The 16,049-nt window shown below is 46.4% G+C and overlaps 1 protein-coding gene across 1 annotated transcript in view; it reads right to left on the bottom strand.

Annotated features, from left to right (window-relative positions):
• myo7aa (myosin VIIAa) overlaps nt 1–16,049 on the bottom strand; it is a 198,058-nt gene that overhangs the window by 168,595 nt on the left and 13,414 nt on the right. The window contains exon 2 of the mRNA XM_078545043.1: nt 1,870–1,983. Coding sequence (XP_078401169.1) covers nt 1,870–1,983 — 114 coding nt within the window. The remainder of the gene's footprint in view (nt 1–1,869; nt 1,984–16,049) is intronic.

The following is a 16,049-nucleotide window of genomic DNA, read 5'->3' as shown; positions in this document are numbered from 1 at the left end:
GGAGGTCGAGGTGGATTATCCACTCGGCACTTCTGGCTGAAGATTGTTGCGAATGCTTCAGCCTTATCTTTTGCACTGTTGTGCTGGGCTCCTCCATCATTGAGAATGGTGATATTTGTGGAACCTTCTCCCCCAGTGAGTTGTTTAATTGTCCACCACCATTCACAACTGGATGTGGCAGGACTGCAGAGCTTACATCTGATCCGTTGGTTGTGGGATCACTTAGCTCTGTCTATCACTAGCTGCTTATGCTGTTTGGCACGCAAGTGGTCCTGTGTTATAGCTTCATCAAGTGACACCTCATTTTTAAGTATGCCTGTTGCTGCTCCTGGCATGCCCTCCTGCACTCTTCATTGAACCAGGGTTGATCCCCTGTCTTGGTGGTAATGGTAGAGTGGGGGATATGCCAGACCATGAGGTTACAGATTCTGTTCGAGTGCAATTCTGCAGCTGCTGATGGCCCACAGCACCTCATGGATGCCCAGTCTTGAGTTGCTAGATTTGTTCGAAATCTATCCCATTTAGCACAGTGGTAGTGCCACACGATGGAGGGTCTCCTCAATGTGAAGGCAAGACTTCGTCTCCACAAGGACTGTGCGGTGGTCACTCCTACCAATACTGTCATGGACAGATGCATCTGTGGGAGGCAGGCTGGTGAGGATGAGGTCAAGTATGTTTTTCCCTTGTTGGTTCCCTCACCACCTGCCGCAGACCCAGTCCAGCAGCTATGTCATTTAGGACTCGGTCAGCTTGGCCAAATAGTGGTGCTACCGAACCATTCTTGGTGATAGACATGGAAGTCCCCCACCCAGAGTACATTCTATGCCCTTGCCACCCTCAGTGCTTCCTCCTGGTGATGTTCAATATGAAGGAGCACTGATTCATCAGCTGAGGGAGGTATGTGGTAATCAGCAGGAGGTTTTCCTGCCCATGTTTGACCTGATGCCATGACACTTCTTGGGGTCCAGAGTCGATGTTGAGGACTCCCAGGGCAACTCCCTCCCGACTGTATACCACTGTGCCACCACCTCTGTTGGGTCTGTCCTGCTGATGGGACAGGACATATCTAGGAATGGAGATGGTGGAGACTGGAACATTATCTGTAATGGCAGCGTGCCTTTAGTTGACCAGACCCCAAGCTCTGGAATTCCCTTCCTGCCACTCTACAGCACTTTCCCCCTTTAAGACTCTTCTCAAAACCTACCTCTTTGACCAGGATTTTGGTTATCTGACATATCTCTATGTGGCTCAGTATCATATTTTGCTTTACAATGCTCTTGTGAAGCATCTCGGGACATTCATTATGTTAAAGGCACCATCTAAATATAAGTTGTTGTTGGTGAGGAGTATTGCCCACCCATGCACAGAAATCCAAGTTACCCTTGGAACAGGAGAAGGTCACTCAGTCTTAAGCCTGTTACGCTATTCAGTTAGCTAACTCTGATCTGCACCTTTGCCCCATTGAGCCACTTACTGGTTCTGTAATCCTCAATACCTTTAACTAACAAAAATCAACCTCAGGTTTTGAAACTACTGATTTGACTCTCCAAACTCAGCAGCTTTTTGGGGGTTCTAGATTTTCATTCCTATTTGTGTGAACTAATGCTTCCTAAGATCACCCCTGAATATCTGAGCTCTAATTTTGAGGTTATGCCTCCTTGTTCTGGACTCCCTCAACAAAGGAAACTGTTTCTCTCTATCAATCCCTCTAAATCAACTTAATAACACCGACTGGATCGCCCTTTAATCTCCAATATCAAGCAGTAAACCTGTCAAATATAAACTGTTTTTTCATTAGTTTGCGACATGTTTTTGTGCAGGTAAACAAAGTAGAATGATACAGCAATAATCAGACGCCAGAATACTCACATTGCCTTCATCGTCCACCACTTGAATTTGGCCAGAGTCACAGAGTTTTACCACTGCCCCGATTGGAACTTCAAACTCACGTCCAGTCTTCAGATCCAGCCAGACATAATCCCCCTGAGGACAGATAGATGGCTCAAGGTCAGCTTGTGTTACTGTAGGAAAATTTGCTCATTTTTGAATCTTAATTATAAATTTCATGCTGTCTAGTCATGTGTGCAGCCCGTTTGGTAACACCACTTTAAAGTCCAAGAATCAGCTTCAGTAATCCCAGAGTATTTTTTTTCCCCATACATTCGTGGGATCACTAGCAAAGCCCCAGCTTTTATTGCCCATCCCTAATTGCCCTTGAGAAGGTGGTGGTGAGCCGCCTTCTTGAACCGCTGCAGTCCATGTGGTGTTGGTACACCCACAGAGCTGTTAGGGAGGGGGGGTTCCAGGGTTTGTTATACCCAGCTTGTGGGTGGGTGGGGCAGGAGATAGTGTTGTAGTGGTAATGTCACTGGGCTGGTAACCCAGAGGCCCAGGCTAATGCCCTGGGGACATGAGTTCAAATCCCAACACGGCAGCTGGTGAAATTTAAATTCCATTAATAAATGTGGAATATAAAACTCAAGTATTAGTCACTAATTGGCCCATGAAACTACCAGTTGTTAGAAAAACTCGTCTAGTTCATTAAAACCCTTTCGGGAAGGAAATCTGCCATCCTTACTTGTTTTGGCCTACGCGACTCTTAACTACACTTGGAAATGGTCTAGCAAGCCAGCCACTCAGCTCAAGGGAAATTAGGGATGAGCAACTTGTCAGCAACATCCACATCCCATGGGAAGAATGGATTAAAAAAAATGTTGCGGAGGGAGGGAGACATCACTTTGCTCCTCGATATTGCCTCCTGATCTTTTTTGAGCCAGACAACAGCTACGATCAGAGGATGGTTGTCGACAGTTCCAGTGGTGACATGTGCAACAACAGGTGGACTCGCTCAGCCCAAGATTCTTTCACACATTATCTTTCCATGTCAACTTTCCAGCCAATAAAGTCAGGACGCCAAGATGGGATAGTCCTGCAGGGACACGGGTTGACAACGCCTAGCAACAATTAAAACAAACAATAATCCAAAGTAACACACCCTCAAGGAAATTAGTTATAATTAGCTTTCAAAGTTTCCAAACATTGCGGCCTCAATATTAACCCTCTCCAACACACAAGGCGGAAGTCAGACTGATATGGATCATGCCTCCATCAGCATCACTCCTTTCCCATGGAGGAAAGGTAAAGTGGGGGGGCTTCATTAACATGTTTAAATGGGGCTTTATTTCGTGCAGTGGAGTACCTGATTTAAAAGCTGCCCTGCTGGATGGGTTTCCTGGGGTCAAGGGGGCAATGAAAGGGAGGCAGGAGCAGCCAGCTTTTTCCTCTTGCTCCTCTCTCTTCCCCCCAATTGCCCTAATCGTAGCCTTCCCCTACCAATGATGGGACCATTCAAGGGGGAACCACCCCTGGCTGTGGCCTCTAGGCTGACAAAAAAAACAAAGTCACCTGCACGACATGTGTGTGGGAGGCGGGGGGTACATCGTCCTGTTCGGAGATTCCACACGGGGCTGGGGTGTCAAAAAAGGGAAAAGGTATCAAAACGAACCTGACCCCATCACATCAAGGCTGCTGCGCACAGGGAAAGGAACAAGCACAAGCCCCTGTTGACGTTTTACCTAAGGTTACGGGTCAAAATACCGGAAGTAAAGCCAGGGATAACTGGAAAATCATTGACAATGATTTCCTCTCATTAACGTTGGCAAGACCACTCTGCTTTCCCAGCCTTGCCTGATTCATTAGGCATTTTCAATTTCCCTCACAAATGTTGGGCCTACATGTTAGGCATGTGGGCCTGGTTGGAAATGAAAATGAGCAGGATACAGGACACTGCTGAAGGGGCACAGACAACGTCACTATGTTTGGTCAGCCTGGACATCACAGCCAAGGGGGTCCCCCCTTGAATGGTCTCATCATTGGTGGGGGAGGCTGTGACTAGGGTAATTGGGGAGAGAGAGGTGCAAGGGGCAGAATACAGAGGAGTGCATCACGTTATACAACACACCTATAAATGAATAGTTTTAATGGGCTACTACCGTGAGGAGAGGGGGTGAGGCGGGGGCAGGGAAATTTTCCTCAACTTCATTTCAAATTTGGAGAACTTGGGCGAGGTTCGAGCTGCTTCTTTATTTTTAAAACCTCTACACAAGAAGCAATGAGAAACTTCATGGTCTACAAACACTGGGACATCAGTCACCAACAGCTGAGCCAGATGACCTCAGGCATGGTACGAGTACTCGGTGCTTACCGGAAGGAGGGTGCGTTGGTATTTGAACACCTGGTTGACATTACGCAGCAGGGCCCATTTCCCTTCGTCTTTCTGATACAGGTCATCGTCGGCCCCTCTGCGTGCATACATGTTCTGGCAAGACCGGCTCCAAACACTCAACACGTGGACGCAACGGGACCCTCCACCCCTCTCGTCCGTCCGCAGCACGCCTCAGGTGATCCTGGCGTCAGCAAGGCCAGTTTGCAACCGCACGGCTATGGATTCCAGTTCAGTCGAGGGGAATCCAGAAACCAAGCAACTTTCTTTTGGTATACATGAGAAGTTGAGACCCACCCCCCCCAAACAATTCCACTTGTATGAATACGATATTTCCATACATCAGGCCATATTGTGGATTAACAATTCCCATACAGGAAGAATTCTTGGCCTCTAACGGCAATCAGACCTAGAGCACCTCCAGCCAAACTCCAAAGTGACTCGTATTGTCTCCCAGCCCAATTTCTCCCTCACACTCTCTCACATTGATACTTGGGTTTTTAAAAAAAAAACAACAAAACCACTCATCTGGCAGAAACAGCTTGGTGATTTATAAACCAGGCTCTGTCAAGCTGCAACAGGTATTCATTAATCCACTCAACAAAGCCATGGAGCAAACCTTCATGCATTAATGCATGAACATGATTACAACAACCCTTGAAACCACTGTTACCATCTGGGAGGGGGAAGGGATAGGAGAAGAGCTCTTGGAGTGCGAGAGAGTTATCCATTGCTAACTACAAGAGCCGTGAATCATTTATAGAGTCTTGTACCAGACATCTGGTCTTCAGTTCCTCTTAACTTGATGAACAAGCTTGGTGCTGTTGGTCACATGATGCCAAAGGCCCATTTGCTCTTCGCTTGGCCGGAAGGTAGACCTTTTGAGCAAATGACAATGTTCCAAGGAGGAATTGCAAGGCAACTGTTGGGAATTGCAGTCAAGAGTTCACTGCCCCAACATTAAACTTTAAACATTTTAATGCGACACACCACATGCATAACCTATTCATACATGCAGAGTCCTAACTCACTGGTGCAGACAGGCATTGTGTAATGGAGCGGACATACAGCATATGGTCACAAGTCAATTTTAAATAGAAAGTTGGCAGCTGCAACTCCTCCCCCTATAACTAAACTGACCCAATTCACAGAATGACACAATAGACACATTAGACAGCTTTCACAAGGATGTTTTATGATGAATGGGAGGCAATGTTACGCCTCATTCAGTCTGCCCACCCGGGTTTATGTAATGTAATGGGTTAATAGAATAGCTATGCTAACGAGTGATGTAGGTCATGACGTATCAGTGACATCAGCAGTGAGGATGGAGCACTGTACTCATGAGATATATACCTACTCTGTGACCTACCTTACACAGTGTTAATAAACCAGCTTGAAGCAAATACCAGAGTACCCAGATGGTGCCCTCCCATGGCACCTTCCCATGCAACCGCAGAAGGTGCAACACCTGCCCCTTTACTTCCCCCCTCCTCACCGTCCAAGGGCCCAAACACTCCTTTCAAGTGAAGCAGCACTTCACTTGCACTTCCCTCAATTTAGTCTACTGCATTCGCTTTTCCCAATGCGGTTTCCTCTACATTGAAGAGACCAAACGCAGACTGGGTGACCGCTTTGCGGAACACCTTCAGTCTGTCTGCAAGCATTACCCAGACCTCCCTGTCGCTTGCCATTTCAACACTCCACCCTGCTCTCAAGCCCACATGTCCGTCCTTGGCTTGCTGCATTGTTCCAGTGAAGCTCAATGCAAACTGGAGGAACAGCACCTCATCTTCCAACTAGGCACTCTACAACCTTCCGCACTTAACATTGAGTTCAATAACTTCAGATCATGAACTCTCTCCTCCATCCCCACCCCCTTTCTATCCCACCTATTTCTATTATTTTTAATATTAATTTCCATCCATTGTTTTATCTCCACCTTTTAGCCCATTTCGATCCCTTCCCCCTACCCCACCCCCACTAGGGCCAACTGTCACTTGCTCGTCCTTTCTACCCTTAATGTCACCATTAGCACATTCCTTAGCTAATATCACCACTGTCAACACCCCTTTGTCCTTTTGTCTGTGACATCTTTGGTAATCTCTTCTTTGCCTCCTATCACTGGCCCTCTATCCAGCTTTACCTGTCCCATCCCCCTCAAACAGCTTACATTTCACCTCATTTCTTTTTTTCTTTAGTTCTGATGAAGGGTTACTGAGGACTCGAAACGTCAACTGTGTTCCTCTCCGCAGATGCTGTCAGACCAGCTGAGTTTTTCCAGCTATTTTTGTTTTTGTTTCAGATTTCCAGCATCCGCAGTATTTTGCTTTTATCACCAGAGTAACACTAGTGTCTCTCTAGGTAAGACAGGCCACACATACCAGAAGCCAGCAACCACACCACCAGCATATGAAACCGTTTATTCCATATATTCGCCTTAACTGGTGGTCTGGGAATAAGGGATCAGAACCTAACCTGCACCAAGTCCCCATCACCCCAGTGCTTGATGTCCTACGTTGGCAATAGCTCCACCAACGCCTCGATTTTAAATTTCTCACTACTGTCGTGTTCAAATCCCTCCAGGGATTCGTCCCTCCCTATCTCAGTAACATCCTCCAACCCCACAATCCCCTGAGATGTCTTCATCCCTTCAACTCTGGCCTCAGTGATTTTAAGTAGCTCCACCATTGATTGCCATTCTTTCAAATTCCCTCTGAAAACCTCTCTCTCTCTCTCTCTCTCCTCTTAAAGGTGCTGCTTAAAACTCATCTCTTTGACTACACATTTGGTCACCTGCGCTAATATCTCCTCCACTGGCACGATGTCAGCTTTTGTCCGATTGCGCTCCTGTGAAGCACAGGATGTTTTATGACTTCAAAAGGCACTACATAAATACAAGTGGTTGTTGAATGCAGGACTGGAGGACCGTTCTTCTTCATGGGAAAGGAAGCTGGGTGAAGACAGGAGAGTCATAACGGAGAAACAAGAAACCAAAGAAGGTCAACGAGGGCAGAGCTAACGGGCAAGAGTAACTCCGAGCGGGGAGCAGAACCTCAAAGCAGGATGGAAGATGCTCCATGCAGTTTCCTTCTCCTCTCTCCTACCCCCAAGCAGCTGAGTCCTCAGCCACCCAGCACCTAATTACCTCTGACACATCAGAGCTCCTTACCCTCCATCAATCCAAACATCAGCTCTGACATATCCTCTCCTAATCTTTTGTTGGCTCAGTATCATCTGTCCTCCCCCACCCTAGTTTCTGTGAATTACCTTAAGACACTTATAAGAGAGACCATATAAAAAAGGTAAGTTAGCTGTTTACGATTTGGAAGGATGGTATTGAAAAGTGCATTTTTCAACACAGGATTCTCCAATGATCTGTTGCAAACATGTATGAAATACTCCAACTGTAGTGAATGAGCAGGGACCCTAAAGCCCCATAACATGATAATTTTGTTGCGATACAATTTTTTTTCCCCCTATCATGGGATTTTCACAACCCTCATTGCCCTTAAGAAGGTGGTGGTGAGCCGCCTTCTTGAACCGCTGCAGTCCATGTGGTGTAGGTACACCCAGAGTGCTATTAGGAAGGGAGTTCCAGGGTTTTGACCCAGCGACAGAGAAGGAACGGCCGATCTATTTCCAAGTCAGGATAGTGTGCATTTTGGAGGGGAACTTGCAGATGGTGGTGTTCCCATGCATCTGCTGCCCTCACAGGGGTCAAAACTATTCCCGCCCCTTCCCCCCATCCCGCCCGAAGTCTCACTGCGATTTTCTCGAAGGCTACTTTTTGATTTTTGGGGGCCTCAAAGTGACCTCAACATTTCAGCCTTTCACGCAGTGAGTATGGACTTCGTCCCATGTTGTGTGTATTAACAATAGGACACTACCTTGCTGGAATATGTACATCATAAGCAGGGAGGCTTCAGTAAGGGGGCAAGATGCCATCACCCTTGAGCTAAGGTTGCCTGCAGCCTGAAAACCTTCCACTCATCACCTAAATACAATTCCCAATTTACAATAATAAACCACCACAGGACTTTAGGGACATTAAAATGGGACAGACCTTCTCTCCGCTGGCTGCTGCCCTCGAAGGCATTTCCAATTACAAAACATGCAGGAGCGTTTCTCCTCTCTCTTGCAAATGCTGACTACACAGTGACATCTAGCTGTAAATTCCTTAGACCTAGTTAATCCAAGGTGGCATTCGACATGGCTTCAGCCTCTTGCTGCCAAACAGCCATGTGGATATTAGCCTTGATCTTCAGTGCAAGGGCACACAAGAGGGGCTGGGAAAGATCCCAATGTACGCTGCAGAAGTTTGTGAACCTTCTATTTACTGCAGTTGGGTCATCCCCATCGTGAATTGCTCCCAGTTCTCTGCCGAGTGCTTCTATTGTAACCCCACAGCCCCAAAGCGATGACCCTATCTCTCCATTTTACTACCGACTACGTCTGAATCGTCAAATCTGCCAACCTTACCTGGCCTACGTGTGACTCCAGACCCACCACAATATGGTTGACTCTTAAGTGCCCTCTGAACGAGGGCAACTAGGGATGGGCAATAAATGCTGGCCTGGCCAGCGACACCCACATCCCGTGAATGAATAAATTTTTTAAAAACTCAAACAGGTGGGTTCCTCGGTCAGTGGGCCATCAGGACTGTGGTAGGAGGCAGCCTCCCTCTCCAAGTCTATCCAATTCATGTCACTCTCACCGTTATTAGACGGCCGCTGTGGCGTCATGGTGCCTACCCTCTTCCCCACCACTCCTCCTTGTGTTCCTCACATCCGTCTCCGCTCCAGTTTCTTTGCCGCTGAGCGCCTGGCCATCCGGCACAGACGGTCAACTGGCTCGTTGGGTCAAAATTGGAGTCGACAGACCAAGTAGAAAGGATTGGATGGAGCATTGAAAATGTAACATTGCAAATATAACAACAAATGACACATCAAAAACGTAACCTGACCTGACCTGTACTCCGTACCTTGTTACTGGGCTTCTGACCCCCTCTTACCCCCTTTTGTTGTCCACCGGTTGTCCAATCCACAGTGATGGTGCCAAAAGTCTCTTGTGTGGTGGCAGCAGGACAGGCCAGAATAACTGCCCCTCAACCTCCAATCACAAGTTCCCTCCCTCCCACCCTTGCTGCTCCTCCAATCATAGATTCTGCCTCTAGAGGAGGGTAGGCTTGCAGGGGGGTGGGGGGGGGATGGGTGTTGGAGGAGAGGTCCATGGGGGCGAGGGGAGGGGGGATGCGGGGTGGGCAGGAGGACCGACCTGCAGAGACCAAACCTTAAATTGCTGGGGGGTAAGGAGGGCTGGTGCCCAAATGTTAAAAAGGGTAAAAAGGGGGCTGCTGACGGAGGTGCCACCCACCCCTTCCTACCAGAGGCCTGAACCCAGTTTATTCATTTCCAGGCTGCTCCCACCCCAGAACTCCTCCTGCCAGCCTGAAAATCGAGGCTGGGTGGAAAATGGCCCTTAACGTGGTCAACAGTTGCTCACTTAAAAAAGGGCCTCAATTGGGGCAAGGGCAGGTGGGCCAGCCTAGGCCTCGCCCATCCCAGGGTAAAAGTGCTGAGATTGGGAAGCCCAGAGAAATTTTATGTTCAGCCCCCCACCTACAAACGCAGCGTAAAATCCTGCCATACCGTAAGGTAATATTGTTGAATTTTTCACCCCCTCTTTGCTTCCTCGTGGGCTACTTGTGATGTCTAGAGCAAATCTGCCCGCCACCCATGTATTTTGAACCCTGTGCTCTTTGACCCTCTAAGCGGTAGAGGTCACAGGAATGGAATGGCTCACTAGACCACCTCAGAAGTTTAGAAGAGTCAACCATATTGGCATGGGGCTGAATTCATATCAACCAGGTTGGGCAAGAATGATGAGTTTTTCAACGGGAGACATAGGAACAGGAGGTGGCCATTCAGCCCCTCAAGCCTGCTCCACTATTCAGTTAGACCATGGCTGATCTGTATTTCAACTCCAACTACTTACCTTAGCTCAGCAACACTAAATACCCTTGCCTAACAAAAATTACCATCTTCATGAAACAGGACATGAATATTTATGCTTTAAAAAGAACCCAAGAAGGTCTTCATACTGTGCGTTTCTGATCACGCCAGTACCATTTTATTTGGGATGGGGGTGAGCAGAGGAAAATAAGGAGCGGATGAAAGTGCGACATGGGGGGAAATGGTGTTGTTTTTCTACCTTAAGTCCTCATAATTCACATTCCTGGTTAACCTTTTAGTGTTTCCTTGTTCGCAGCCCAAGCAGAAACATTGGGCAATCAGGGTCGAGCTGCCTGGTTTAACCTTCAAACAATACTTGACGGTTAACTGTCAGTCACCATCGCTGGTGCATTCTCCACGGCAATGCCACTTGCCAACCAATCAGCACTCTCTTCACATACAGTACAAATTGTTGTTTCCCCCCCTTTTAATTGGCATTCTTCTGAAGTGTCCTGATGAGTGCAATACGAAAAGCTTAGACATGTCTCTTTTTTTTTCCATGTAATATCTGGTCATTTTCACGTTGCTGGGACTCTACAGTGTGTAAATTAGCTGCCACATTTCCTACATGAAATACTTCTTTGAAATGTTGTAATCGGTTGCAAAGCACTTTGGGGCCTCCCGAGATTGAGAAAGTCACTAAATAAATATAACTTAGCCTTCTCCCCTCCTATTGAAGGATCCAGACTGCACATTAAGAGCCGCCTTTAGGATCAGATTTCATGGGACCAGAAATGACGTCAAGTGCAGAACGGCAAGATCCCATTGCGGAGCACCTAATGTTTATGACGTAACTATTGACGGCAAAAGACAATTCAACAGGCCTGAGAGGCTAAGCTGGTGCTGGAAGAATAATTATGGGTGGGTCAAGGTTTAAAGGTTTAGCTAGTGCATTGTCTACGATCGGCAGTGTCAGATGGTGATCGATAAACTAAAATCAAAAATCGAGTTGTATGGGCTGCAGCAGATTCCTTTTGGGGGATGATGATTGTATCAGACATCTTGTGAAAATTGCTCAAAAAAAAAAAGAGGATTTTGCCTGGGACTTTCTGCATCAAAACCACCATTTTGAGCTCCTAACAAAAGTGCAAAAGAACAAAATTATTCAAAAACAAAAGGCACTCAAGGTTGGAACCTTCCTCCGATAGATCCTCAACAACAAAAAACAGCATGTCAGATAGGCACAACATTACCTCAAAAGCAGCAGCTTCTACAAACAGGCCATCAAATGGAAATTAAAACCATAAATTGAAGTGTTTGTGTGGGTCACCGCTCGCTGTCTCGCTAATGACATGGCCACACACACATGACACAGTATTAAACTCTCAGACGCCCATAAATATTCCTCTCAGCAATGTTATTAATTCAGCAGCGCCACTTAATTGCCTTAAACCCTGGCCAGTCATAGACTATAAACCACTCGGTCACTGTAAAAGGCAGGTCCCACAAATCCCATCCTTTATGGGAAAATAAAATGCTCTCCATCGCCGGGGTCAGAAGACATCCCATTCTATCTTTCAATCTATATGCTAATGCGTTGTGGTTGACCTCAAAGCTTTGAGGTTGCCCTGTCACGTTATCACAAGCCCAATGCACCAGAACAGATCATGAGAAATGTATTAGCTTAACCCAGTCCCATTTTCACTGTCCCTCAACAGCGGCTGTCTCCGGATCTTGGAATTCTATTTGACGATTCCCCGCAACAAGATACAGCACAAATTAACCCATAAAACTTGTATCTGTTATGGGTCAGGAGGGTTGGTGGATAGGGTATCCTGTACATTAGCCTGACGTTGATGGCAGCAAAGTTGCCAGCTCTCCAGCATTGGCCTGGAATGTCCAGGAATTATAGGCTAATCTCCAGGACACCGATTACTTTCCCCCCCCGACCCCTGGGTTTGCTTGCTGCAATGTGTCACTAAAATAAATGTGCAATATGTCACTAAAATAAGTGCGTGAATCTTTCCCCCAAACATTTTCTTTAAATAGAAGTGTTCAGTTATAAAAAGATCAGAAATTGGAGAGGAAAAAGGTTGTTTGACTAGGGCAGGGCTGTTGTCTGTAGGTCATTCGAGTAAAACTGCAGGATTATATGCACTGTTGACAATCCTAGACTGTACCTTCACCTAGAAAGAATGAGTCTATATACAACCTTCCACTCATTGTGAGCTGATGATGCTCCATGACTTGCTCAAGACCCCTACGCTCCAAGATTAAAGCCCCTCAAGATATATGGGTAAGTTTCCATGACCAAAACAAAATGGACACTGTTGTAATGGTTGTTTGCTGTCGCACCAAGAGGTCTGGAGACTTGTGTGTTTAAACATAAGCTGTTTATTGGTGACCCATAACTATGTACACATCCAAGATCCTGCCATGCATGGGTGCTGCTTCCATGCTGGCTCCTTCCAACCTCTACTACACAGTCTATCATGTGACTCTTTACATCATACCACGGGCAGTACTGTTCTCCAGTCCCACATTAACCCTTGCTCTGCCGAACGCCCTTATTATAGAATGGCATGCTGCAATCCCTTAAAGGTGTACCATAGCAGAACCAGGTTGGAAGGAGGTTAGGAGAGGGTGTGGGTGTAAAACCAAAAGCATTTGAAAGCGTGTCAACATTGCAGGAGCATGAGTGAAGAGGTACAGCAATGGAAAAGTAGCAGTGTGTTCAACAGCCTTCCTTTCATTTCTAAGCCTCCGATCATCACACTGTCAATACATTCCTCCTCTCCATCCAGTGTGTGTTATGCAGTTATGTGGATAGATTGGCGAAGCTGAGGTTGTTCTGCTTGGAGAAGAGGTGGAGGGAAGAGTTGATAGGTGTTCAGAGTCATGAGGAGCTTGGCCAGAGTAGATAGGGAGTAACGGTTCCCATTGGCAGGAGAATCCAGAACAAAAAGGACGCCAATTTAAAATGATTGGCCCAAGGACCAAGGGTGACAGACGAAGAGAACTTTTTACTTCAGTGAGTTTTTTTTTTCTAGGATCCGGAATGCACTGCCTGAGTGTGCTGGGGGCAGATTCAATCGTGGCTTGCAAAAAGAATTGGATAATTATCGAAAGCATCGCAGGGCTACAGGGAAAAGAGCAGGGGAGCAGGACTTGCCCATGCAGCTGCTCTATTACAGCAATTGGTTTGATAGGCCGAATGGCCTCATTTTGTCCTGTCACCATTCTATGAGATGATGGCTGATCTGTGACCTAACTCCATTTATCTGCCTTTGCCCATATCCAACAGTACTTTTGGTTAACAAAAATCTATAAACCTCAGTTTGAAATTTAACCGTTGATTGAACATTAATTGGAATTTGTGGAGTCCCAAACTTCTACCATCCAGTGTGTGTAGAGTGATTGCTAATGTTACTCCCGATGGGCCTGGATCCAATTTTTTAGACTATGCCCCCTAATCCCAGGCTGTCCAACTAGTAAAAATGGTTTCTCTCTATTTACCCCATCTATTCCCCTTAAGGTTTACAAACCTTCTACATTCTAGGGAATACAATCCTAGTCTGTTTAATCTCACCTTGTGGTTTAACCCTTAGAGTCCAGGTACCATTCTTGTACATCTCAAGGCCAATGTATCCTTCTTAAGCTGTGCTGACCAGAACTGCTTACAGTACAACAGGTGTGATCTAGCCAGGACTTTATATAGTTGAAGCATGACTTATACTTCCTTGTATTCTACTCCTTGAGATATTGAAGGCCAGCATTCCATTAGCCTTTTGATTATTCTCTGTACTGTTCATGACATTTTAATGATCTGTGCACCTCGGCCTTCAAGTCTCTTTGGACCACCACTGTTTCTAGTTTTTCCTCAATTTAGGATGGGACAGGGTACCTCCCAAGTCCAAAGTAGATAACCCCAAAGTTGCCTCGATTGAAATCCAATTGCCACAGTTTTGCTCAGGCTGGAGGGCGAAGCTAATCCCAAAAACAGCCTGCAAACATACTTCTCCACATTATCCTGTAACAGGACTTACACTCACTAAAGAGCAGCTGTTTGTCGCAGTTCAAGGTTCTTCACTTTTGTTTTTAATTCGTTCAAGGGATGTGGGCATGTATTGCCCATCTCCAGTTGCCCTATGGAAGTGGTGGTGACACCTTCTTGAATATGTCCGAGCGGTTTGCCAGGCCATTTCAGAGTCAACCCCATTGCCATGGGTCTGGAGTCATACATAGGCCAGACTGTGTAAGGACGCAGATTTCCTTCCCTAAAAAAGGACATCAGTAAACCAGATGGGTTTTCACAACAATCCGGTACTTTCAGAGTCACTATTCCTGTTAGGAGCATTTTGTTCCAGGTGTGTTTAATCATCTGAACTTAAATTCGACAGCTACTGTGTTGCGGTTTGAACTCATGTCATGGAAACGTAAAAAATAGGAGCAGGAGTAGGCCATTCGGCCCTTCGAGCCTGCTCCGTCATTCATTATGATCATGGCTGATCATCCAACTCAATAGCCTGCTCCCGCTTTCTCACCATACCCTTTGATCCCTTTCACCCCAGAGCTATATCTAACTCCTTCTTGAAAACATACAATGTTTTGGTCTCAACTACTTTCTGTGGTAACGAATTCCACAGGCTCACCACTCTCTGGGTGAAGAAATTTCTCCTCATCTCAGTCCTAAATGGTCTCCCCATATCCTCAGACTGTGACCCCTGGTTCTGGACTCCCCCACCATCAGGAACATCCTTCCTGCATCTACCCTGTCTAATCCTGTTAGAATTTTATAGGTTTCTATGAGATCCCCCCTAATCCTTCTGAAATCCAGCGAATATAATCTTAATCGACTCAATCTCTCCTCATACATCAGTCCCGCCATCCCAGGAATCAGTTGGGTAAACCTTCGCTGCACTCCCTCTATTCATTGCCACAGAAGGTTATGGAGGCCAGGTTATTGAGTGTATTTAAGACTGAGATAGATAGGTTCTTGATTGGTAAGGGGATCAAAGGTTACGGGGAGAAGGCGGGAGAATGGGGTTGAGAAACTTATCAGCCATGATTGAATGACGGAGCAGACTCGATGGGCCGAATGGCCTAATTTCTGCTCCTATGTCTTATGGTCTTATAGCAAGAACATCCTTCCTCAGATAAGGAGACCAAAACTGCACACAATATTCCAGGTGTGGTCTCACCAAGGCCCTGTACAATTGCAGCAAGGCATCCCTGTTCCTGTACTCGAGTCCTCTGGCTATGAAGGCCAACATACCATTTGCCTTCTTTACCGCCTGCTGCACCTGCATGCTTACCTTCAGCGACTGGTGTACAAGGACATCCAGGTCTCGTTGCACATTCCCCTCTCTCAATTTATAGCCATTCAGATAATAATCTGCCTTCCTGTTTTTATTACCAAAATGGATAACCTCACATTTATCCACATTATACTGCATCTGCTGTGCATTTGCTCACTCACTCAGCTTGTCCAAATCACACTGAAGTATCTCTGCATCCTCCCCACAGCTCACCCTCCCACCCAGCTTTGTGTCATCTGCAAATTTGGAGATTACATTTAATTCCCTCATCTAAATCATTAATTTATATTGTGAATAGCTGGGGTCCCAGCACCGATCCCTGTGGTACCCCACTAGTCACTGCCTGCCATTCGGAAAAAGACCCGTTTATTCCTACTCTTTGTTTCCTGTCTGCCAACCAGTTTTCTATCCATCTCAATACACTACCCCCAATCCCATGTGCTTTAATTTTACACGCCAATCTCTTATGTGGGACTTTGTCGAAAGCCTTCTGAAAGTCCAAATAAACCACATCCACTGGCTCCCCCTCATTAACTCTACTAGTTACATCCTCGT

This window comes from Cetorhinus maximus, chromosome 7 (genome assembly GCF_964194155.1).
Source record: "Cetorhinus maximus chromosome 7, sCetMax3.hap1.1, whole genome shotgun sequence".
NCBI lineage: Eukaryota > Metazoa > Chordata > Chondrichthyes > Lamniformes > Cetorhinidae > Cetorhinus > Cetorhinus maximus.
The sequence above is the reverse complement of the archived record's forward strand: the minus strand, read 5'-3'. Positions and strand labels throughout refer to the sequence as shown.